This window comes from Gymnoscopelus microlampas (genome assembly GCF_963454915.1).
Source record: "Gymnoscopelus microlampas genome assembly, chromosome: 3".
Classification (NCBI taxonomy): domain Eukaryota; kingdom Metazoa; phylum Chordata; class Actinopteri; order Myctophiformes; family Myctophidae; genus Gymnoscopelus; species Gymnoscopelus microlampas.
In genome coordinates, this window is record NC_139940.1 from 54,583,595 (window position 1) to 54,610,938 (window position 27,344).

The 27,344-nt window shown below is 43.0% G+C and overlaps 1 protein-coding gene across 1 annotated transcript in view; it reads left to right on the plus strand.

Moving 5' to 3' along the window:
- Positions 1 to 11,136: 11,136 nt before the first annotated feature.
- Positions 11,137 to 27,344, plus strand: part of LOC311042445 (uncharacterized protein) — a 31,385-nt gene continuing 15,177 nt past the window's right edge. The window contains exons 1-2 of the mRNA XM_084053183.1: positions 11,137 to 11,220; positions 11,992 to 12,096. Of these exons, the coding sequence (XP_083909309.1) occupies positions 11,175 to 11,220; positions 11,992 to 12,096 (151 nt within the window). The 5' untranslated portion in view covers positions 11,137 to 11,174. The remainder of the gene's footprint in view (positions 11,221 to 11,991; positions 12,097 to 27,344) is intronic.

Genomic DNA, 27,344 nt, shown 5'->3' on the forward strand with positions numbered 1-27,344 from the left:
AGGAACCCCAGCTTCCCATAGACTTCCTGCTGGGCCGTGTGGCGGAGCCAGCTGCCGGTGAAGTCTGTGACTGGGTTCGAGAACACCAACGACGGCTCCGGATAGCGACGGAGGCGGCCTGTGAAAGGTTGAAGGTGGCGGCAGCACAGAGGAAACGTAGAGCAGACCAACAGGCCCAGGACGAGGTTTTGCCAGAGGGCCAGCTTGTCTACCTGCGGGACCACTCTAACAGAGGGAGAAACAAGATCCAGGACACTTGGGCCCCCACCATCCATCGGGTTATCAAGCCCCCTAGGCCAGGTGGCTGTGTTTACACCGTTGCCCCACAGCAGGACTTGTCTAGGGTACGACAGGTAAATCGCTCTATGCTTAAACCTGTACCAGGTGGCCGTCCCGTGTCCCAATCTATGGGGAACCAAGGATCCAGGTGTCGGAGGGATGAGGAGGATGAAGAGGAAGAAGATGGTCAGCTATACGTAATGGTGAGCCCTACCCATTTCACACGGCCAGGTCCAGGTGACGTCCCAGCTAGCAACACCCTCCCCACGGGTCCATTGGGGGTGACGAGCCCTCCAACTGCCCCCGTGCATCCACCAGTGACGAGCCCTCCAACGGCCCCCGTGCATCCACCAGTGACGAGCCCTCCACCAGGCCCGTCCAGCGACACCTGTATCGTACGAAGGTCTACTCGGGAGAGAGCCGGACAACACTCCAATCCCCATAATCTACCAGTGGCGATAGGGGAGGGGGCTACAAACTCCCGGGTGCCTGGTGTGAGCAGCTCCACATCAGCAGTCTTTAGGCCATGGTGTTAGGCTGGTTTATTGTCAGGGACGACAATGAAAAAAAAAGGAGGGGTAGATGTAGCCGGCTGGAGTTTGAGGCTTAGGGGCCACCGTAGAGACGGTGGCACGCTCCATTCCCGTATGAGTTAGCCGGCTAGAGTGAGCCTCAGGGGCCACCATAGAGACGGCCGTGCACTACACTTCCGCATTACTAATCTAGTGCTTTACTATTTAAATGCTCAGCCCGCAGCCGAACGTTAAGCTGCTCGGTGGTTTCGGCTGCGGGTTTTGCGACCCGGGTCTTTTTGTGTTCTTGCTTGTCCTTGCCTGGGTGAGTAGCATGTTGCATGTCCGTTTTAATGTGTTGTACTGTGTTTTTATGTTTTAAAGCAGCATTTTAATCTTTGTTTGTTACCACCCAGGTTAAGGTGTTTGGGTCCAGACGTGACTATCACAGTGACGAGAGCCAGGGGGATAATGCGCAGGAATAATTACAATTAAGGTATACAAACTGTTAATTTATTATGTTTATTTGATTACTTGATTTGTTTGTGTACTTAATGTTGTTGTTTCCACCCCCCTGTAGATCTCACCACTGCTGTTTTGTTTACCTTGAGTTATTGTTTTGTTTTGAGTTGGAGCTTGTTTTCATTTGTTTATTGAGCTATTCTTTCTTGTTTTTCTGTTGTACTAATATATGTTTTTGTTTGTCTCTTCCCCCAAACACGGTGCTGAGCGTGCTGCTGTCCGGGGCCAACGGGAGCCAGGGGGGTATTAGCCGACCAGCCTCAAGGGTTCACCTAAGAGCACCATAGCCCACGACCTTAAGGTTTGATTTGTTGTGAATGCGAACACCTCGTTTGCACGGTGTCGCGTTGTTTTTTACTCTTGTTTGCCGTGTGTTTAACTTTTGCTGAGTGTGCATGTTTAGCCTTAGCCTTGTGTAGTCTTGGTGACGGTTAGCTTAGCTGCTTTTAGCTTAGTTCCCCTTATATATGGTCGACTTTTGCCTGCCTGCCCCCCCGATTGAACCCGGATGTAGCACCTTTGTTCCATGTTGTGAGTAATTGATTATTGCTTGGGATTTACAACATATTATTATATAGTATGGCTTTTTATGATTGATTGTATTCTCACTGAGTTACCTTGCCTTTTAGTAATAAAAGAATTGTACTTGAACTGAAATGTTTATGTGCTAAAGTTAATAAAAACCTCCTTTGTGTTTGGGGGAACCAAAGCTCTTGTCTCATGCCTCATTAACGAACACTTGCATAGTTGGGGAGCCTGATTTAAAGGTTTTATTTCATTATTATAATTTCCCTGATATAACATCTTCAGGGTGGCGTAGTCACACAAATCCTTAATTCCTTAGTCGACACTCCGTTACACAAGCAATAGGTTTGGAGAAGCTGTGGATTGCTTTTGGTCAGGGAGAGCCCATTCAAGATGGATTCCAATCCATGACATTGTCTCAACAATCGGGCCAGAAAAATCAAGTGGTCTACCATTTTTTCATGCATTTAGTGGGTGTGATGTTGTGTCTGCATTCCGTGGCAAGGCAAAGAAATCCCCATGGCAAACATGGAATGTGTGCGATGACGTGTCAGGGACATTTGCCAAGTTGAGTCAATGGCCTACAACCATTGATGACGATGAGTTGGAGAAATTTGTCGTCATAATGTATGACCGATCCAGTGCGACCGCATCTGTCAATGATGCACGCCTGCATATGTTTGCCCGTAAGCAGAGGCCATATGATACCATACCCCCAACAAGTGCTGCCCTGAAGGAACACGTTAAACGTGCAACCTATCACACTAAAAAAAAAAAAAAAGGGAAAGAAAAAAAAGAAAAGACACCCCCCCCCCCCAAAAAAAAGAAAAAAGAAAAAAGAAAACAGGGTGCAACAGATATCGTGATAGCGGCCATTTTGGGAAAAAATGGACGCCATATTGGATTTTTGAGTGGCTCGATTAAAAAAGTCAAAGAGTTGACCTAAAGGAATGTTCATGCCAATTTTCACGCTTGTATCACAAAGTGAACGATTGTTCCTACTATCTGCTCTACAATATTACTCTTTTAGCTTGTAAAAGACATCTATAAATATTCTCTCATTGCGTTTATTGTTGTCCAACTGGATAGAGGCCTCCCTAGCAGAAATAATTTAGGTTCTGGTACAATGTTTTAATTAATAATGAACAAGATACTCCGTTATACGGCAGGACAACCTCCCTCCAAAACTCTTCCAATCTTGGACATGACATATATAGAGATATGAAGTTTCATGGCCTTGTGATATGATTTGACGATGATACAGTGTACGGAGTCATGACTGAGGCAGTTCCTCAACTCAAATTCAACTCAATTATTTATATCTCAAATAACAACCGTATAAATAAAAAAGGACCACATTTGGTTTTCAGAGCTATTATTCTCTATGGAATGAAACTTGAGGCTATATTTTAATTTCCTTTTTGAGACACTGGTTCTTTTAATATATATTTCTTAAATTTAGAGTAGCTAATTTAATTATTTTGTACCCCCTTTTCCTCCTCAATTTAGTTATTATGCCAATTGATTCCTCCCCACACACATTTCTGTGTGGTCACTGCTGTTGTATCCTACTGATTCACCTGCCAGTGAGGAGCCCCCACCGGCAGGACGTAGGGCCTTCGTCCTACTCCTCCCGCCCAACACTCCCCGCTGACAGGTGGGCCCGTAGGAGGACGTGCAATGACCGATATCACCCTCACCGCCCGGCTTCCCTCCCCCGAACACGGGCCAATTGTGTTCGCCTGACAAAGCCGGATGCACCACGGTGGATTCGAACCCACAACCTCCGTGGTGGTGGGCAGGGACTTTGCCACTGCGCCGCCCGAGCGCCTTGAAGCACTGTTAGACAGAGTGTGTCAGTACACACATGGCGTCGGTTTGTATTTCTCCACAGATCATGTCATGGGCCACTAGTTGAGAAACAGTTCACTCAATGACATGGTGACCTAAGATGACTCATCAATGCTGCTGACAGCAGTTACTGGAACTTCCCAGAAAAGGGATGGAATCTCAAGAAGTGCAATTGTGGCCTGCAGGTCATCATTATTAGGATATGTGCCCATATAATAGCATGTGTCTGCTCACTCATCGGTTAACATGAGTTTAATATAGAAGGTTGGATGAAGTAAGAAGAGACATTCCCGGCACATAATATCTTGTTCACATGGAGGTCCAGGCACTGCAGACAGGTTACAGCTAGTGAACTGCTGCAGTCCGTCAAAGAGCTCTGCATGTTGAAACATCCTGTCTGAAATTCAGGGTTTTTCTCCAATAAGCTATGCACAGCAACCATATTGGATGGAAGGGACAGTTCTAAGGTGTATTAAAGACATAGTTCAATGTTGAAAATAAGTGGTATTCCCCTTTAAGACCTGAGGCCAGTTCTACAAATGCCCTCTTAAATCAGTAGCTCTGACTCTATCAAGATTTTTCTAAAATGTAGAAAAATAGCAGATGTACAAGCTCACAGCTTGTATATCTGCTATTTTTGTATAGCTATCGCAAAAATGACACCGCTTAAAGATTCAAAGACGTCTGAGTTTCTTCTGAGTGTTCTGGGTCCATCTCTGTTGAGCCGGTATTGTCGCCGAGGGTGGTTCTCAAAAATAGCAGATGTACAAGCTCCCAGTGTGTCACTTCGTGCCATGCTGCAAGCTTGTACATCTGCTATTTTTGATCCTTTTTGAAAGTGTGAAAAATCTTGAAAGTGTCTTTCAAGTCTTCTGGTGGTCAGGGACTTCACAGGCTCTCAGAAGGTGGGGGCGATGGACTTTCGGTGGACTAGGCCCCTGACTTTACACTTTGGCTATTCAAAAATAGCAGATATACAAGCTCATAGCGTGGCACCGAGTGCCGCGCTATGAGCTTGTAGATCTGCTATTTTTGAAAAAGCGCGAAAAACATTTGTAACTGTCAAATGTAAATTCTGTATTTTCAAAATTGTGCGTTTTTCGGGCGGATTTTGTTAGTTTTTTTTTCGTGTTTTGGTTACTTTATTTCGGTTTCAGGGTTAGGATTAGGTTATTTAATTCTTATTTTTGCCTGATTTTACCGATTTATTATCAAAAAATATATATTTATTTTTTATTTTTTCAAAAAGTGGGGGGTATTAAATCACGGATCTGTGAGAGTGAGGGTGTCGCGTCGTACGCACAGTGAATGGCCGTGACGCCCCTGCTGGTGGTCCCTGGCACAAAACATTTTCAGTTCAGCATTCTCTCTCTCTCTTGCTCTCTCTCTCTCGAGTTCAGTACAAGGGCATATGAGGTGGTGTTCTAGAACGAAGGTACATAAATATACAGATACGCGGTATTCACGCATCATGGTCGTTTGATTTGTATCCTCTGGGTTCACATGTCATCTCCGGAACTCTGTGTCGCCCATAAAAGCACAATGGTTTATTTCAAATGAGATCCCCACGCACTCAAATCATGATGAATTGTTGGCACCGAAGTCGTGGAACAACCTTCCTTTGCTTTGGGATTTTTAAAACCATGCTAAAGGCTCACGTTGTGAGATTGTAGATCTGCTATTTTCAAATAGCCTAGGTATAAAATAGGGCTAGGTATAAAGGCCACCACACAGATATGTTTCACAATATCTGTGTGGTCTGTCTGTCTGTCTGTCTGTCTGTCTGTCTGTCTGTCTGTGTGGGTGGTCTGTCTGTCTGTCTGTCTGTCTGTCTGTCTGTCTGTCTGTCTGTCTGTCTGTCTGTCTGTCTCTCTCTCTCTCTCTCTCTCTCTCTCTCTCTCTCTCTCTCTCTCTCTCTCTCTCTCTCTCTCTCTCTCTGTTTACAGGTAAATGGAGAGGACACTCTGTTCTGTGTGTTACCAGTCAAGTGAGGGAGGAAAGGGTATTGAATATTTAATAGCAAAGAATTTTTGGCAGTGGCCATAACTTTATCTGAGAACAACTGGAGTTTATGCAGTCGATACTGGCTCCCACAGTGTGTGGGAGCTTCAGACATAATTTCAGGAACCCTGGCTCCGGTTCAAGGCCACAATGTGTGAATAGCCCTGCCTGGGTCTCATTTGTCAAGAAATAGTAGATCTACAAGCTCACAACAGGACATGATGCGACGCATTGTGCGCTTGTACTTGAACATTTCGTAAAATGTATAAAATGACCATTTTCCACCATTTAAAAATAAATGTTTTGTGCTAAAGGCCATAAAATACAGTAGAGAGATCAGGTTGAAAGTGGTTAAAAGACTGTGAACAACAATGTGGAAATATGACATTCCTCTTCATTTCATGTAGCTGTTTCCATACACATGAATAGAAACGATTATGCAAACATAATTGCGAGTAGCTTAAATAAATAGAGTAGACTATATGCACAGCAGCCATATTTTCACTTCCTTCACAGGTGTTACCATTACAATGATACTAATAGGCTCTATTCACAGCAGCCATATTATGAAGACATTCACAGGTGTTACCAATGATACTAATGAAGGCTCTGTTCCATTTAGTGTAGCACAGTGGTTTCCACGACCCCCATAACTCTGAGAGTGTACAAATGGAACCAAATGGACCCGTAATTTGTACACTCTCAGAGTTACACACCTGTAAGGGACCATTTGGAAGCCCATGGACCCCAACTGTAGACCCACTGGTGTAGCAGAGTGTTTCCAGTGAGCCAACATACACAATATCAGCACCCTGACTCTGTTTGACCAGAATGGAACAGAGCCTTCATTAGTATCATTGGTAACACCTGTGAAGGAAGTGATAATATGGCTGCTGTGAATAGAGCCTATACTAATGAATGCTCTGTTCCATTTCGTGAAACACAGTGGTTCTCAGATATTTCAATATTTCAATCACGACCCCCATAACTCTGAGAGTGTACAAATGGAACCAAATGGACCCTTATGGGTGAAAGGTGCAAGAGCTTGTGACTAAATAAGTCCATTGGGTCCAACTGGAACACAGGTTCTTTTTTTCTCACTATTTCCTGAAAGGTAAAGATTCTGTGCATACAAGGTTTCCACCTCACTTCCACTTAAATGTAGACAATACTTTGTATATATACAAATAAAATTATATCAAAACAGGGCTAGCCTTCCGGTTGGCGAGAGGAGTGTGCTGGAGCTGTGCTCTGCACCCCTTTCATCAAGCTTTAGAGTGGAAAGGCACAAAGGAATATACACTGACACATTCAAGGCCATTGGTGAGAAACGTAAGCCTACAAAGGAGCTAAAAAATCAGCTACAAGCAGTCAACACGTCATCGCCACTGTAGAATACAAATGTAGCTAAAGTCATCTTAATATCAGAGGAATTGGGGCAACCTTTGAGGTCAAAAGCAGCTTTGATGTTCATTTATTGTGTTCTTCCTGTACGTTTTCCCTCCAAGACATTATGTAACGTCTCAGCTTTAGATAAAAAACTTGTACAAAAAGCACAATGAAGAGTGAACATGGAGTCTGTTATGCGCAGCCACAGTAAATGATAGTCGTGATAGTGAAGATTTTAGTCAGAATCTTGTACTATGCTCGTGGTTTCCACTCCCTTTGCTGGTTATTTTAGGGGTGCAAATATTTCATTTTTTTCAGTAATATTCCAGCTTTTTTTCTGATATGGGTTTCTTTTGACATCAAGTGACTTCTATATTCGGTGTTCTCGTGTCTATTGAGCACAATGTTCATTGTGCGTCGTTCAAGGATTACAAAAAATCCTGCAACTTAAAATGGGTTTGCTTGTACCTTATTGTGAGAACCATGAAAAACATCCTGCCTGAATAAACGTAGTCTACTGCATAAAATGTAAAGGTGTGTGTAGCTACTCATATTTAATACACAGTTATGAAAATACAAATACACTAGGGAAAGGATGTTATTATGTTATGTTATGTTGTTGAACAATGTGTTGTAGACCAGGCCCATTGCAAGTTGCTGTACTCTGTCCTCTACCCTGAGCCATCCCACCCTAGCAAAATGATCAGGGGTTAGATGAGTTGTAGGAGTGAGGCCATGAGGGATGTCTGGAGCCTTATATGTCTGTTATTGTCCTGTATGTGTTGTTACTGGCAGGGCTGTGCAACATTTATATGCCTCTTCTCTTGGCCAGTTCACACTCGTAAAAGAGACTTCAGTCTCAATGTGGTTTTTACTAGTTAAATAAAGGTTAAAAAAAAGAAGACATTACAACATGTGCACATGTTTATCCTTTATCCAAAGTCCTTTACAATGTGCATTTACATTCACCCATGACCCATGACCCATACCCACAAACATATATTCGTTACAAACATGCATGCCACACTCAAACGTTTTTAATGTTTTTAACAGAGTGCACAAATGTAACCAAATGGACCCTTACGTGTCCATTTGGTTACATTGTACACTCTCAGAGGTGCAGACCTGTAAGGGTCCATTATTTGGAACCCCCTCAAAGGGAGGGGGGGTCCCTGGACCCCACTTTGAGAACCACTATCAGTGACACGATTCAAAAGCTGTCCTATGAATGAGGCTCTGCTGGCACCTAGTGGAGACTGTGGCGAGTAGAGTAGATCAGCATATCAATCTGTCATTTAAAGGGACATGATTGAGATTTCATGACTTGTTTAAGTACATTATTATTAAACCATCATTGGAAACGTTATATTAGGGCAGGGGTCTTCAACAGGGGGGTCCGGGGCCCCTAGGGGGTCCTCAGACTTACTACAGGGGGTCCGCCAAATCTTTATGCAATATGATTTTTTTTTTCTTAACCACTTGAACCCTAGCATCCCTTTTTTGAGGAGAACTATAGCCAAAAAATAGCAAGCTCACAACGCCTCGCAGTTTGGCAAAGAGTTATAGGTGTAGAGGGGGAAAAGAACAGTAGACTTAAACAAAAAAAGTTGAATCCAAAACACAATTTTATACAGGAGGAGTAGGGGGTCCCTGCTTCATCTCTCTCTCAGCTAGGCTGAAAACGTTGAAGACCCCTGTATTAGGGCAAGCAAACAAAACAAAAAAGAATCATAAAATAAAATAAAATAGACAGGCCGTTAGATAGATAGATAGATAGATAGATAGATAGATAGATAGATAGATAGATAGATAGATAGATAGATAGATAGATAGATAGATAGGCAGGCAGGCAGATAGATTGAGACAGCAAATACACACACGCGTGTGCGATCTGCGTGTGTGTGTGTCCGCACTCCGCACACGCACACGCTTACGCACACGCACACGCACACGCACACACAAAGGAGGCGATCACATTTTGTTTGGCCTCCAGGGGGCACTGTCTTATTTCTTTGCTGTTTCTGTGTTCCGTTCCAGCTGTTGTGGTTTCTCTTGTTGGTTAGTTCAGTTGCAGGTCACACGCGGCGTTGCCATGTCGGCATATTATAAGCGACTTTGGGCTTGTTTTTATGAAAAGTTGCTTATTTGGGCTTGTTTCTAAACTAAAGTGTAGTTGTTTGTTAAGGCTTGTTTCTAAAGTGTAGTTGCTTATTTGGGCTTGTTTTTGATTGATTTATTTATTGATTGATGTCGTATTCAATCCATAGAAACATAGTGACAGACACAATATGCAAGAGAACATTTTATGCCAGCCAGGGACCCCCATTCAAAATTGTTAAAATGTTAATTTAAAAATATATATATATATAGATCTACAAGCTCACAAGGAAGGCGCCGTATCACGACGCCTTGTGAGCTTTGTAGATCTGCTATTTTTCAAATATCCGATGCAAGTGCTGCATGTGGGCATTTTGGGGCTTGTTTTTCTCGCCAAACCTGGCAACACTGTTCACAACGCTGTGTCGCTGCTGTCCCTCTGCACGGATGGATGGAAGGTAAAGGAGTGAGATCCACGTTTCTGATCACCAATCAAATAAATGCTCTCATTATAGCATGTATATGTTGGACAAAATATGTATATGATGTCAGGGCGTTTGCTGTTGTTGTGTCACTGCAGTGATTTGTAAAGAAGATGTTTTTATTTTATTTTCTTAAGTTTGGGTGGTTTGGTCTAGCTGGTCAGAAATCAGGATCCAGGAAGAGTGGGCGTTTGTGTGAGCTTGTAGATCTGCTCTTTTCAAATAGCTGAGGTGTAGGGATGAAGTGGTTGATGCATGTTTTGTAATGATAATAAGAATATACATAGTAACTAAAGTTTTCAAATAATTGTAATGGAGTAAAAGTATAATATTTGCCTCTGAGATGTAGTGGAGTAGAAGTACTGAAAATCGAAAATAATCCAGTAAAGTAAACATTCCTCAAATTTGGATTTAAATGTATAGTACTTGAGTAATTACTTGGTTACTTTACAGTTACACCACTGGAAGTCTGGGCACCTCATGTGAAATTGACCTTTTTTTCTACCAAAATGTGGAAAAAGTTAAGAATAAAAGTATGCTTTGGGAAAGTGGTCTGGAATAATGTAAAGTGTGCATGTCATGTACCATGCTATATATAGCGTTGAATCAAGACCATCGCAGATAGATATACCATGGTAGTCTTGGTCTCTGCCTAGTAATAGTCTCTGGACATCCGCGCGCAAAGCCCGTACTTCTCTGTACAGGTACAAAAAAATAATATAAAGTGCTGGCCCTGTAGCCATGGATGTTAACTCGACATTCGGAACATGTGTGCACGGCATTAGTCCGTCTTTTTCCAATACATTTTTGTTTTAATCCCGTCTGTGTTGGATTCTGTCGGAAGTTCCCTGTATTCCTCGATGGGCGGTAGTGGCGGGGCGCATCTGGTGAAAGCCGGAATTACACTCAATATAAACAGGAAGTAAACGAGGGGGAGAAATGCCGTTCGGCCACAGACGGGATTAAAACACATATCTATTGAAAAATACGGACTAAAACAGTGCACAAAGATTCCGAATGCTGGGTTAACATTTGGGGTTACCGGGTAAGCACCTTATATTTTGCATTTGTACATGTTCTGAGAAATATGGACTTTACGGGTGGATGTCCAGTGACAATTGCGGGGTGAACCCTAAGCCAATCATTGATATGCAAATGATTGATAATTCAACACAATAACTCACTGTTATTCTTTGTGCATGCTCAATGCTTGACTTGTGAAATGTGCAAAAAATGTGTGGGAATTAGTCATTATTAAATTACTTATATAGTTATAATAGAATCATCTGAGAAACATAGGTTGAAACTGGTTACATTTTAAACTAATATTTGAAATGTCTTTAAATGTTCATGATGCTCTCATTTCCATAATATGACATGAATACCAAGCTACAGGCATAACATTACATTAAACCTTGTGATTGATATCAGCTCATCTTCAGCCAGTTGACTATGTTTTCCATTTTATTTTCAGTGGATTCAACACACACAGATTCACTCTGAGCTCATCGGCAAGATGAGAAGCACTAATGGAGACAAATGTCCCATGTTGGCAGAGGAAGGTAGCGAATAAACTTAATATTATAAACCTTTAGCTTCCAGTGAGACATCAAATTGTGCCTTATTTTATTTATGCTAAAGATAAATAAAATAAATGAAAAAAGGAATACAAAAAACACGGCCCCTCACGTATTAGGAGGGCAGGGTGAGTAATCAGGACCAAGGATGGGTGTTTTTGATGAATCTATCATGGTTAAAATGGAGTTTGAAGTTATAATGGGTTTGTATAGGAAGAGGGCGTGTCGAATAAAATGAATATCAAATCTAAATACTGAATCAAGCAACTTAAAAACTGTGTGGGGGGCTCACAAAAGCCTGAGTAGACGATAAAATGACCCAATTTCTTTTTTAAAGTGAAATATCCCCTTAACTAAATAAGAGAAGTGTTCTTCACCCATTTAATCTTCCTATAATTGGTCCTCAGCTCACCAATGCTAATTATAAGATGGCATTTCTGTCTACTCATTGGTGGGCCATGGACTGTACAGTTCATAAACCTGTCTACCAGTGACATCATCAATGGGGATTCTAAATAGAAACTACAGCATTTCTCTTCCTGGAAAGTTAGCATGCTGAAATAAAAGTAATTGTTCTGACATAAAAAAACAAGCCAATCCTGTTTGAAATGACCAAACCTGTTAGAACATGGGTGTAGTGCTCCTCTTAATACTTTTTGAACTGTGTGTGTGTGTGTGTGTGTGTCTGTCTGTCTGTCTGTCTGTCTGTCTGTCTGTCTGTCTGTCTGTCTGTCTGTCTGTCTGTCTCTTTTTCAGGTGGTCATTCAGAATCAATAGCAGTGGGTTCCAGCGACAGAAAGCTCAAAGAACAACCCAGAGTTGTTCTGATGATGTATGTGCCAGCAGAGGAACAGCATTTCTGTAAGCTACATCACTCTATTCTCTGTCTCTGTTTACATCATCATTTTGGTGGCGACCATAGCTGAGTGCTTAGTGAGCCCGCCTGGGGAGCCAGAGGACCTGGTGTCCCAGGTATGATGCCAGGCCAGGCCAGCATTGTGTCGATGTGTGTCCCTGAGCAAGACTCTTAACCCCTAATTGCTCCACGAGCACCACATATAGCTGCTCACTGCTCCTGGTTGTTCGGATCAGACCCTTCCTCAGCCAGCAGTCAGCCCAGCTCCTTACCCAGGCATCAGTCATATCAAACCTTGACTACTGTAACTTGCTGCTTACTGGCCTCCCGGCATGTGCACTTAAGCCCCTTAAGCACCCCTTTAAACCAGCCAAAATGTGCGCATGCCTCCGCCTTCTCCGCTCCCTCCATTGGCTCCCAGTTACTGCCCGCACAGTGTACAAAACACTGACGTCGGCCTACAAAGCAACCAAAGGTATGGCACCCCCATATCTTCAAAGCCTGATCCAACCCTATAACCCCTCCCGCTCACTCAGATCAGCACACAGGGAAGCTCTCAGAACCTTCGCTAAAACATCCGGGACAACGCTCCACACGTCCCAGACTCTTCTCCCCTCTGGCTCCCAAACTGTGGAACGAATTCCCCATTGCAGCTAGAACCACAGGTTCTAGCTCAATCACAATCTTCCGCCATAATCTGACGACTCACCCCTTCAGAATCCACCTTAGCCCGCAGCACTTGCCGTAGCACTGAGCGTGCCAATGCGTCGTCACCACCGGGGGGCCCGGCATAGTAGCGCAGACATGTTTGATTTGGGCAATGTTAGGTCAACCTGGTTTATACCCCTCAAAGATGTCCGCTGCTACCAAAAGACACTTGTTGACGCCCCTTCAGGATTTTTGGCACGCTCTATAGCCTTCACGACCTTGCAGGCTTATGCAAAGGTTCAAATGTAATTTAGATAGCATGTTATGTAGGCAGATGCCAGGTTCATTTGTTGACCTGGACTCCTGTAGTTTCAATGTACAGATTATGTATTTATTTTATATTATACTGTTTAAACTGATGATAGGTTCTTGGTTTACCTATGATCCTAGATTGCTATCTCTATGCATTTGATATATTACCTTGTGTTTACCTTGCTTACTGTAAACTGCTCTGGATTAAGAGTGTCTGCTAAATGCCTAAATTGTAATGAATGGGGCTTTACTCTTTTTGTGTATTTGTGTCTCATCTTTTCCTTCCATGTCCCTCTGTAGTTAAAGACATTTAACGTGTGTGTGTGTGTGTGTGTGTGTGTGTGTGTGTGTGTGTGTGTGTGTGTGTGTGTGTGTGTGTGTGTGTGTGTGTGTGTGTGTGTGTGTGTGTGTGTGTGTGTGTTTTTTCAGGTGGTCGTACAGAATCAGTAGCAGTGGGTTCCAGCGACAGAAAGCTCAAAGAACAACCCAGAGTTGTCATTCAACACACAAAGATTCACTCTGAGCTCCTCGCCAAGATGAGAAGCACTAATGGAGACAAATGTCCCATGTTGGCAGAGGAAGGTAGCAAATAAATTTAATACTATAAACCTTTAGCCTCCAGTGAGACATCACATTGTGCCTTATTTTATTTATGTGAACTAAATAGTAGAGAAGTGTTAAACACTTCACCCATTTAATCTTCCTAGAATTGGTCCTCACCGATGCTCATTATACGATGGCATCATTTCTGTCTACTCATTGGTGGGCCATGGACAGTTCATAAACCTGCCTACCAGTGACATCATCAATGGGGATTCTAATAGAAAATATAGCTGCAAGCAGCGATAATACGGGGCCAGTGAGAGAGAGACAGACAGACATGGAAACTAGAGAGAGAGAGAGAGAGAGAGAGAGAGAGAGAGAGAGAGAGAGAGAGAGAGAGAGAGAGAGAGAGAGAGAGAGAGAGAGAGAGAGAGAGAGAGAGAGAGAGAGAGAGAGAGAGAGAGAGAGAGAGAGAGAGAGAGAGAGAGAGAGAGAGAGAGAGAGAGAGAGAGAGAGAGAGAGAGAGAGCGCGCCATGGAAACGGAATAGATTGAAGAGAGACATGGAAACGGAATAGATTGATGAGAGAGAGAGAGATGGAAACAGAATGGATAGATTGGACATCTCAACCTATTGCCATTAACAGGAATCGAACTCTCAACCTTCGGACTAGGATAAGGATAATTCCTTTTAACAGGTCGTTCATGAAAGTCCTTGTGGTCTTGTTTCCAATGAGAACCTGTGAGCAATTAGGGGTTAAGAGTCTTGCTCAGGGACAAATTTAATTTCATCGACGCATATGCTGGGATGGCCTGGAATCGAACCTGGGGCAACCAGGGCCTCTGGTTCCCTAGGCGTGCTCACTAACCACCCAGCTATGGCCGCCCCATGATAGGCTAATAGGCTGCAACACTACCTATAGTGCTATAGCTTTGTCCAGGCTGATGTTGTCTGTTGAAGATCATAAACTCTTGCCTTCTGTCATGAACCAAGCCAACACTAAGATCACTCGTTCACAAACCATTTACCAATAGAGAAATTGTATGTCTCCTCGCTACCGAAAACAGTGAAAGCAGCCGATCTACAAGCTCAGAAACACGTTGCTATCTGAAAAGTTTTGAGATTGTAGATCGGCTATTTTCAGAATGAAGTATGTCATACATTGAGAAATCGTACTCTCAAATAAGCATTTCAGGTTATCTTTACCATTTGCACATGTATTCATTGATACAGTCATGTTGTTTGCAATTCAACTTAAATTAAGTCTGCATCAAGTGAGGCTTGAACTGGCGACCTTGAGATTGTGAGGCACTCATTTAAGGGAGACGCCATTGGACCAACAGACAAGGAACTATGAAAAAGGAGATTACACAGATGATACAGTTTCACGCAAATAGCTGAAAAATCCTGGGTTTAAGTGTTTTTCAAACTGCTCAAAATTGCGGACAATCTACGGGCGGAGCTTACTGGTCAAAGCGATAGATGTGTTCCTCATGAGTCAAGGCACATGTGTAAGCAAGTTTCACGACTTTCGGCCAAACGAGGCATGACTTATGCCTGTTTAAAGTCTGCCTTTTCAAAAAATTGCTATAGCGCCCCCTTTTGGCCAATTGGAGTAAGATTGGTTTCAGAGATATTTGGAATGACCCTGTACATTTCTGCAAAGTTTCAAAGAAATGTGAGTCTGCATGTATGTTTTAGGCACAGATGAATAATTTTCATAAAACTGTAATAGTTAAAATCTATCTCCTCCTGGGATTTTTGAGCAATCTGCACGAAACGTTTAACACTTGAACTTTGGACCTCTGCCTACAAAAATTTCCAACGGATTTTCCATAAGTGAAAAAATGCAGAAGTTATGAGCCAATGGCTGTTTTTCATATAATTCAAAATGGTGGGCGATCTAAAGGTCAGAGGTCAAAAGTCAGACCACGAAAGTTGTCGGGCATGAAGAGACGCATGTGTGTATCGAAGTTTCATGGTTGTAGGTCAAACAGGGCATGAGTTGTACCTGTTCAAAGTTGGCACTTTCAATTGAGTGCTATAGCGCCACCCTTTGACGAATGAGTGTGAGAATTATTTCTTGGTAGTTTTTCATGAGCATCTACCATATGGCCGAGTTTCGTAAAAAGCGTATGCACGGTTAAGCCAGAACTGGCAAAAACAAGTATTTTTCAAACTGCTCAAAATTGCGGAAAATCTAAGGGCGGAGCTTAATGGTCAAATCGATACGTGTGTTCCTCATGAGTCAAGGCACATGTGTAAGCAAGTTTCACGACTTTCGGCCAAACGAGGCATGACTTATGCCTGTTTAAAGTCTGCCTTTTCAAAAAATTGCTATAGCGCCCCCTTTTGGCCAATTGGAGTAAGATTGGTTTCAGTGATATTTGGAATGACCCTGTACATTTCTGCAAAGTTTCAAAGAAATGTGAGTCTGCAAGTATGTTTTAGGCACAGATGAATAATTTTCATAAAACTGTAATAGTTCAAATCTATCTCCTCCTGGGATTTTTGAGCAATCTGCACGAAACGTTTCACACTTGAACTTTGGACCTCTGCCTACAAAAAATTCCAACGGATTTTCCATAAGTGAAAAAATGCAGAAGTTAGGAGCCAATGACTGTTTTTCATATAATTCAAAATGGTGGGAGATCTAAAGGTCAGAGGTCAAAAGTCAGAGGGTGAAAGTTGTTCAGCATGAGGAGACGCATATGTGTATCCAAGTTTCATGGCTGTAGGTCAAACAGGGCATGAGTTGTACCTGTTCAAAGTTGGCATTTTCAATTGAGTGCTATAGCGCCACCTTTTGACGAAAGATTGTGAGAATTATTTTTTGATCGTTTTTCATGACCATCTACCATATGGCCGAGTTTCGTAAAAAGCGACTGCGCGGTTCAGCCAGAACTGCGAAAAGTGGCAGAAGTGACAGAATACTGCCAATAACAATACGGTTCCAGAGCAGAGCTCTGGCCCCGTAACTACAGCATTTCTCTTCCTGGAAAGTTCAGGTAGGTTATGAATGTGGGCCAGCAATGTTCGGAATTCGCCAATCAGGATGGAATATAAAAAATCGGACGGAACCATCTTGATCACTTGACTATAGAGATAATGTGTACTGATTTGCATGATGTTTGGACAAAAGCTGTAGGAGTAATATAAAAAAAAAAAAAATCTGCCTCCTAGTGGCGCTATAATAGGGCAATGTTAAAAGGGTGGCGTATGTTCTTCACCGTAGTGCGAATGTGCGTGCAAAGTTCCACCGCAATCGGACGCTGCGTTCATGATTTGCGGCACTTTGTTAAAAACGGGCCACTCCTGCACACTTTAGATGTCAATGTTAGCCAATCAGGATGAAATATGAAAAATCGAACAGATCCATCTTGATCACATGAATATAGAGATCATGTGTACCGATTTGCATGAAATTTGGATAAAACCTGAAGGCTTAATCTAAAAAAATGTTTTTACATAAGTCGGCCTCCTGGTGGCGCTATAAAAGGCTAATGTGAAAAATGCAGGGCAGATGTTTTTCCTTGGCCTCTAGGGAGTATGCGTGCAAAGTTTCACGCAGATCGGTGAAGTTATAGTTAAAAACGCAAATCTGCCTTTTATAGCGCCACCATGAGGTTGAGCTTGAAAAATGTCAAGTGGCATTTCTTCCTCGGCCTAGTGGGAATGTTCGTGTGAAATTTCACGGAAATCGCAAGCTGCGTTCATGATTTGAGGTATTTAGTTTGAAACGGACCAATCCTGCAAACTTTGGAAGCCAACCTTAGCCAATCAGGATGGAATATGGAAAATCAGACAGATCCGTGTGTTGATCACATGACTATAGAGATACAGTGTACTGATTTGCATGATGTTTGGATAAAATCTTTAGGAGTAATATAAAAAAATGGGTTTGCACAAATCGGCCTCCTGGCGGCGCTATACGATACGATATACGATAATACTTTATTGTCAGTTTGCACTGAAATTTGTCTTGCGACCCAGAAACAGCCATGTATGCAACATATAACAGTACACACATTTGACATGACACAAGAAAACAACAAAATACAAATACATACATAAAGACATGCAAAGACAAGAGCAATGTCCACCACTCAGCCTACCCCTGGCTTATAACTCCTGATTAAGCCTCAATGTCGTCTGATGGACAAAGGACCTCTTCAGTTTGACCTTATTGTATGTAGGAACACTGTATCTCCTTCCTGAAGGCAGCAACATATATTCTCCATACAAAGCATGGCTAGTGTTTGAAGTGATATTCCTTGCCAACCTTATCATACTGTTATCATACGTAGATGTATAGAGCCTCTGAAGTGGTTGTCCAACAATCTTTGAACAAATGTTCACTTGTTGCAGCAGTTGTGACTTTAAAGCTACAGACAGACATCCATACCAGGTGGTACTACAGTACTGCAGGACACTCATAATAACAGAAGTGAAAAACAAAAGAAGAATCTGTCTACTAGCACCAAAAGATCTCAGACGGCGAAGGAAATAGACTCTTTGTTTTGTCTTCTTACCCACTGATTCAATCTATAACAGGGCCATGTAAAACAATTGGGGCAGAGGTTCTGAATTGGCATCCAGGGAGCGTGTACACAGTTTCGCAGCGACCGGGCCAACGGTGCCGGAGATTAGCTGTTCACAGACAGATGGACGGCCGGACGGACGGACGGACGGACGGACAGGGGGTAAAACATACTCTCTCGCCATGCCTTTCGGCCTGGCGGAGACAAAAACAAGCCAATCCTGTTTGAAATGACCAAACCTGCCTACCGATGATGTCACTGCTAGGCAGGTTTCTAAACTGTCTACAGCCCTCATCTGAAAACAGACTGAGAAGACAGAAATGGTGCCATATTATAATGATCATTAGTGGGACCCATTATATGAAGATATGTTAGAACATGGGTGTAGTGCTCCTCTTAATACTTTTTGAACACTTTCTGTGTGTGTGTGTGTCTTTTTCAGGAGGTCGTACAGAATCAATAGCAGTAGGTTCCAGCGACAGAGAGCTCAAAGAACAACCCAGAGTTGTTCTGACGATGAATGTGCCAGCAGAGGAACAGAATTTCTGTAAGCTACATCACTCTATTCTCTGTCTCTGTTTACATCAATCTCTCTGTCTCTGTTTACATCAATGTCTCTGTCTCTGTTGTTTACATCAATCTTTCTTCCTCTGTCTCTCTCATGCCTAATTTATACCAAAAGTAGCAGGTCAGCTATTTCCGATGAGGGACATCGTTGCGTGATGAAATATGAATGCCCCATGCAGGATCTAACTATATCCATAGACAACGCCCTGGTGACTTAGGTTCCAGGTGTTGTCCTGGACAGTCAGCTCTCATTCAAGAGCCACATCACAGCTGTCACTCGATCCTGTAGGTTTAAACTCTATAACATTCGAAGGATCAGACCCTTCCTCGCCCTGGAGTCAGCCCAGCTCCTTATCCAGACATCAGCCATATCAAAACTTGACTACTGTAACTCGCTCCTTACTGGCCTCCCGGCATGTGCACTTAAGCCCCTCCAAATGGTCCAGAATGCCGCAGCACGCTTGGTTTTCAACCAGCCAAAATTTGCACGTCTCCCTACTTCTCCGCTCCCTCCATTGGCTCCCAGTTGCTGCCCGCACAGAGTACAAAACACTGACGTCGGCCTACAAAGCAACCAAAGGTATGGCACCCCCATATCTTCAAAGCCTGATCCAACCCTACAACCCCTCCTGCTCACTCAGATCAGCACACAGGGAAGCTATCAGAACCTTCGCTAAAACATCCGGGACAACACTCCACACGTCCCAGACTCTTCTCCCTTCTGGCTCCCAAACTGTGGATCGAATTCCCCATTGCAGCTAGAACCACAGGCTCATTCACAATCTTCCGCCATAATCTGAAGACTCACCCCTTCAGACTCCACTTTAGCCCGTAGCACTTGCCGTAGCACTGGCCCTGTAGCCTTCACGACCTTGCAGGCTTATGCAAAGGTTCAAATGTAATTTAGATAGCATGTTATGTAGGCAGATGCCAGGTTCATTTGTTGACCTGGAATCCTATAGTGTCAATGTACAGATTATTTATTTTCTGGTATTATACTGTTTAAACTGATGATAGGTTCTTGGTTTACCTATGATCCTAGATTATTATTTCTATGCATTTGATGTATTACCTTGTGTTTACCTTGCTTACTGTAAACCACTCTGGATTAAGAGTGTCTGCTAAATGCCTAAATTGTAATGAATGGGGCTTTACTCTGTCTTTTTGTGTCTCATCTTTTCCTTCCATGTCCCTCTGTAGTTAAAGACATTTAACGTGTGTGTGTGTGTGTGTGTGTGTGTGTGTGTGTGTGTGTGTGTGTGTGTGTGTGTGTGTGTGTGTGTGTGTGTGTGTGTGTGTGTGTGTGTGTGTGTGTGTGTGTGTGTGTGTGTGTGTGTCTCTGTCTGTCTGTCTTTCAGGTGGTCGTACAGAATCAGTAGCAATGGGTTCCAGTGACAGAAAGCTCAAAGAACAACCCAGAGTTGTCATTCAACACACACAGATTCACTCTGAGCTCATCGCCAAGATGAGAAGCACTAATGGAGACAAATGTCCCATGTTGGCAGAGGAAGGTAGCGAATAAACTTAATACTATAAACCTTTAGTCTCCAGTGAGACATCACATTGTGCCTTATTTTATTTATGTGAACTAAATAGTAGAAAAGTGTTAAACACTTCACCCATTTAATCTTCCTATAATAGGCTCTATTCACAGCAGCCATATTATGAAGACATTCACAGGTGTTACCAATGATACTAATGAAGGCTATGTTCCATTCTGGTCAAACAGAGTCAGGGTTTCTGATAATGTGCATGTTGGCTCACTGGAGCCATGGGCTTCCAAATGGCCCCCGGGTGTGTAACTCTGAGAGTGTACAAATGGAACCCGTAAGGGTCCATTTTTTGGTTCCATTTGTACACTCTCAGAGTTATGGGGGTCGTGGAAACCACTGTGCTACACTAAATGGAACAGAGCCTTCATTAGTATCATTGGTAACACCTGTGAAGGTAAGTGATAATATGGCTGCTGTGCATAGAGCCTATTGGTCCTCACCAATGGCCATTATACGTGTGTGTGTGTGTGTGTGTGTGTGTGCGTGTGCATGTGCGTGCGTGTTTCAGGTGGTCGTACAGAATCAATAGCAGTGGGTTCCAGTGACAGAGAGCTCAAAGAACAACCCAGGGTTGTTCTGACGATGAATGTGCCAGCAGAGGAACAGAATTTCTGTAAGCTACATCACTCTATTCTCTGTCTCTGTTTACATCAATGTCTCTGTTTACATCAAATCTTTCTTCTTATGTCTCTCTCGTGCCTAATTTATACTATACTTCAGGGTTCCCCAATTAGTTTTCCCCAAGGGCCAAATTATGTCTAGGGTACCAAGCCGAGGGCCACACAACCTGCGAACAGATTAGGGCTTGGTTGTTAATTATTATTGGTTGGTGGTACTCATAATTTAGCCCTGGGATTCGTTTTTTTTTTTTTGGTTTTCTGACCTCAGTTTAGGGCTGCACGATTCTTGCTCAAATGAGAATCACGATTTTCCTCCATAAGAATTGAGATCACGATTCTCACACGATTCTCTTGTAAATATATAAAAAAAAAAAAATTCAATGTAAAAAAAAAAAAAACGGTTAACCGTAAAAATGATGGAGCAATGATGCACTTCCAACACCCAAGTCCACTGTGTGGACACACTTGAGTATTTTCGGGTGATCTAACCGACTGAAACACTTGTTACACCGTTTACAGTAGAAAGGTTTTTCTCCAGTGTGAATACGCTGGTGTCTCTTCAGGCCATCTAACAAACTGAAACTCTTGACACACTGTTTACAATAGAAAGGTTTTTCTCCAGTGTGAATACGCTGTGTCTCTTTAGTTTACCTATCTCATTGTAGTCTCGCGTAGCCAGACACCACAGAAAATGAAAAACAGCGACCTCTGCTTTTCTGATATTCTGTGGAGTCTGGCAGGAGTATAATGTTAGACTAGAGCGCAGGGAAACACCGGTTTCATGTCTGCCTATAGCGCATCACTTCCGGTTGGTGCGACCATGTTTTCATTCCCACTAACAATATTTCTACACGGAACACTAACACCACTTCTCCCAGAGAACATGGATGGTTTTGGTTATAAGCCCACTTGTTTCTATGATGAAAGAGTAATTTAAAATGTGAATATCTTTCCGTGGTTTTGTCCGCTCCGAGGACGCTATTGTTAAATTAGTTTCGGCTAGTTTCGAGGGGGGAGGGTGGATCATGGTGGATGGACACGTGAATCCCGCCCACTACATTTGATTGGGTAAAGCGCGGCCCACTTCCTGATCTGAAGGCACGCCCACTTGTAGCTAATGCGCACTGGTTAGGACGAACCGCTCCGACAGATTCCACCGCAGGTCGGAATCTGTTCTTGAGAGATTAATCTCATTGAAACTCTTGACACACTGTTTACAATAGTAAGTTTTTCTCCCGTGTGGACACTCTGGTGTGTCTTCAAGTGAGAATTGCGACTGAAACTCTTGTCACACCGTTTACAGTGGAAAGGTTTTTCTCCAGTGTGGACACGCTGGTGTGTCTTCAGGTGACCTAAATGACCGAAACTCTTGCCACACAGTTTACAATAGAAAGGTTTTTCTCCAGTGTGAACCTGCAGGTGTCTCCGTAGGTTACTTAACTCATTGGAACTCTTACCACACTGTTTACAGCTGAAAGGTTTTTCTCCAGTGTGAACACTCTGGTGTGTCTTCAAGTGAGAATTGCGACTGAAACTCTTGTCACACCGTTTACAGTGGAAAGGTTTTTCTCCAGTGTGGACACGCTGGTGTGTCTTCAGGTGACCTAAATAACCGAAACTCTTGTCACACTGTTTACAATGGAAAGGTTTTTCTCCAGTGTGAACACGCTGGTGTGTCTTCAGGTTACCTAACAGACCGAAACTCTTGTCACACTGTTTACAATAGAAAGGTTTTTCTCCAGTGTGAACACGCAGGTGTGTCTTCAGGCCACTCAGGTGACTGAAACTCTTGTCACATTGTTGACAGGTGTGAGTTTTCTTCCCTGTGTCAGTCAGACGACGTCTCTTTACTTCCGATTGCGTTAAGGTCTTGGTAGACTGTTGACTACTGTAAGGTCTTTCTTCTTCTGAGTTTCCTTGCTGCTGGCTCGTTGTCGGGAACAGTGGGTCCATGGTCAAAGCTGCTGCTATGCATGGGCTGTAATGGTCCAAGAATGTAATTAATGATGTGTGACCTTACGATCCAGGATTGGTTACAGGTCAATTACCAGATGAAAATCAAATGTATGGATCTCTGCTGGAATAGGTCCTCTTCTTGGTGATGAAGGCTGCCTCAATGTCTCTCTCCGTGTGTGTCATTCACACTGTGCAGTCTGGTTTTAAGCCGAGCTGATTCAAAGCTCACGCCATCATTATGTTGTCACTATGATGTCAGCCATGCCCAAATATGGAGTTCCATGTCATTTACTGAGATAAAGTTTCAGCCCAGTCACCTCAACTATCTTCCAGTATGAAATTAACGAGCGTCAATGAGCATCAGCTGCACACACACACACACACACACACACACACACACACACACACACACACACACACACACACACACACACACCTCTGCAGTGCTCTAAAAGTGACTGGAGTCTGTCTCATTTCTCTCCAAAAGCCCCTGAATATGATTAAGGACGACTGTGATTATGGTAAGCTCACATTTCATATCACACACACCATACTTGCGACTTTCACTAGCCAAGTAGTCTCGCGTAGCCAGACCCCACAGAAACTTCCGGTTGGTGCGACTACGTTTTCATTCCCACTAACAATATTTCTACACGGAACACTAACACCACTTCTCCCAGAGAACATGGATGGTTTTGGTTATAAGCCCACTTGTTTCTATGATGAAAGAGTAAGTTAAAATGTGAATATCTTTCCGTGGTTTTGTCCGCTCCGAGGACGCTATTGTTAAATTAGTTTCGGCTAGTTTCGAGGGGGGAAGGGTGGATGGACACGTGAATCCCGCCCACTACATTTGATTGGGTAAAGCGCGACCCGCCCACTTGTAGCCAATGCGCACACGTAATGACGAACCCCTCCGACAGATTCCACCGCAGGGCAGAATCTGTTCTAGAGAGATTACTAGCCAAGTGACAGGGTTTGGTGCGGGCCGGACAGTTGCCCCTCGCGGGCCGCAAATGGCCCGCGGGCCGCCTATTGGGGAACCCTGCTATACTTTATTATTTAGAAGAAATATCAATGCCCCATGCAGGATTTAACTATTTCCATAGACAACGCCCTGGTGACTTAGACTAGATTGATTTCTATGCATTTGATGTATTACCTTGTGTTTACCTTGCTAACTGTAAACCACTCTGGATTAAGAGTGTCTGCTAAATGCCTAAATTGTAATGAATGGGGCTTTACTCTGTCTTTTTGTTTATTTGTGTCTCATCTTTTCCTTCAATGTCCTTCTGTAGTTAAAGACATTTAACGTCTGTCTGTCTGGCTGTCTGTCTGTCTGGCTGTCTTTCAGGTGGTCGTACAGAATCAGTAGCAGTGGGTTCCAGCGACAGAAAGCTCAAAGAACAACCCAGAGTTGTCATTCAACACACAAAGATTCACTCTGAGCTCATCGCCAAGATGACAAGCACTAATGGAGACAAATGTCCCATGTTGGCAGAGGAAGGTAGCGAATAAACTTAATACTATAAACCTTTAGTCTCCAGTGAGACATCACATTGTGCCTTATTTTATTTATGTGAACTAAATAGTAGAGAAGTGTTAAACACTTCACCCATTTAATCTTCCTAGAATTGGTCCTCACCAATGCTCATTATAAGAACGCATAATTTCTGTCTACTCATTGGTGGGCCATGGACAGTTCATAAACCTGCCTACCAGTGACATCATCAATGGGGATTCTATAGAAACTACAGCATTTCTCTTCCTGGAAAGTTAGCATGCTGAAATAAAAGTCATTGTTCTGACATAAAAAATAAAACAAAACAAGCAAATCCTGTTTGAAATGACCAAACCTGCCTACCGATGATGTCACTGGTAGGCAGGTGTCTAAACTGTCTACAGCCCTCATCTGAAACACAGACAGAAATGGTGCCATATCATAATGATCATTAGTGGGACCCATTATATGAAGATATGTTAGAACATGTGTGTAGTGCTCCTCTTAATAATTTTTGACCACTTTGTGTGTGTGCGTGTGTGTGTGTGTGCGTGCGTGCGTGCGTGTTTCAGGTGGCCGTACAGAATCAATAGCAGTGGGTTCCAGCGTCAGAGAGCTCAAAGAACAACCCAGAGTTGTTCTGACGATGAATGTGCCAGCAGAGGAACAGAATTTCTGTAAGCTACATCACTCTATTCTCTGTATCTGTTTACATCAATGTCTCTGTCTCTGTTTACATCAATGTCTCTGTCTCTGTTTACATCAAATATTTCTTCTTATGTCTCTCTCGTGCCTAATTTATACTATACTTTATTATTTAGAAGAAATATGAATGCCCCATGCAGGATTTAACTAGATAGATAGACAACGCCCTGGTGACTTTGGTTCAAACGGCCAAGAACCTTGGTGTGGTTCTGGACAGTCAGCTCTCATTCAAGGCACACATTGCAGCGGCCACTCGATCCTGTAGGTCATCAGTCATATCAAACCTTGACTACTGTAACTCGCTCCTTACTGGCCGCCCGGCATGTGCACTTAAAGGAGAGTGCCGGTCATTTTAGGTTGTATGTTTGATGTGTCGCTAATCACTCACCAACATACAAAGGAACGTTGAATATTTCCAGATCTGCCCCTGTTGTCCATTCTGCAGACCCCTTGCAGCGGCATAATGGGAGACGTGTGTAAGAGTTAGGGATGTCCCGATCCGATCACGTGATCGGGGATCGGGGCCGATCACGTCATTTTCAAAAGATCGGAATCGGCAAAAAAAGATCGGGGATCGGGAATAAAAATTTTTTTTTTAAATATTCTATTAATAAAATATTTTTATTATTGTATTTTCGTTCTTATAGTCATCATTAACAGCGTCATATGGAGAAGTGTTCTCCCTCGGTAAAACACCTCGTAATGAGAAGTCTCTCTCGTCTCTGTCTGTAACGTGTTGTATCTGCAGGCTGAGCTCTCCAGCCCTCCCCTCTCCACACCCACACACACCCACCCACACACACACACACACACACACACACACACACACACACGCCCCGTGGCGTTCATAGAGGGAGACGCACACAGGAGGAGTAGCGCTGGTCGTCAACGTTTTAAAACATCTTGGATAGACCACTGGAATAATAACTGATCACCTTACATCTCAAATAGTCTACTTACTACTAACCTTTGTTGCTGTTGTCATCTCAAATTGACCAGCCAAACTAAAATCCACCATTTTAGAGAGTTGCTCCAACTTCCTTGGATTAGATAAGAGTGATCAGATGCGATGCGTTTTCAACACAAATGCGCATATTATTGCCAGTCAGCTGTGTAACACTAGCAGGTTAACGATGGCTCGTTAAGCCTGTATGCATTTGACCACATAGCAATCAACATCACTAATTAATGTCAGCTGTGTGTGTGTGTGTGTGTGTGTGTGTGTGTGTGTGTGTGTGTGTGTGTGTGTGTGTGTGTGTGTGTGTGTGTGTGTGTGTGTGTGTGTGTGTGTGTGTGTGTGTGTGTGTGTGTGTGTTTAATGTCCAACTGAATGTTTTCTGTAGTGTAGATCAGGGGTCTTCAACGTTTTCAGGCCCCCTAGTTGAGAGAGAGATGAAGCAGGGACCCCCTACTCTATATTGTATATAATTGTGTTTCAGATAAACTTTTGCTGCTCTTTTTCCCCTCTACACACCTACTGTATAACTCTTTGCCAAAAAGATTGGCAAAGCCATTATTTTTGGCTAAACTTCTCCTCAGAAAAGCGATGCTAGGGTTCAAGTGGTTAATGTAAAAACAAATAATCATATCACACAAAGATTTGGGGGACCCCCTGTAGTAACTCTGAGGACCCCCCCGGACCCCCTGTTGAAGACCCCTGGTGTAGATATCAAGTAATTCCCTGTAGAGCAGGGGTCTTCAACAGGGGGTCGGGACCCCTAGGGGGTTCTCAGAGTTACTACAGGGGGGGTCTCCAAATCTTTGCGTGATAGGACCTTTTTATTTTATTTACATTAACCACATGAACCCTAATATCCCTATATTCTGAGGGGAACTTTAGAAGAGGTAGAGGGGAAAAGAGCAGACCAAGTACAGAGCCTAGGCTCAACTTTACTAAGTACTGAGAGTTTGACATATCTGATAAATACACTGATGACAGTGCTGTTAAACAAGTCTATGGAGCTATCTATGAAATCTATGAATAGGTTTAATCTGCAACACAAATGTTATATAATATGTAGTGGGGGTCCCTGCTTCATCTCTCCCTTAGCTAAGGGGTCCTTGACCTAAAAAACCTTGGGGACCCCTGCTGTAGTAATCAGAGTAGACCCTCTCCCTCACGCTAAACTTAAATGACTTCTAAGTTCCACTTCTCCCCAAAAGGACAACTTTATTTTCCATCCTGAATGACAAGTCTAATATTATTATTGTATTTTGGCTATGTGCGATAACTGCAAGCCAATGTTCAGAGATTCAGTATTTGTCTTCATTTCTTTAATTAACATTTATTTTGTTGGCAATAATTCA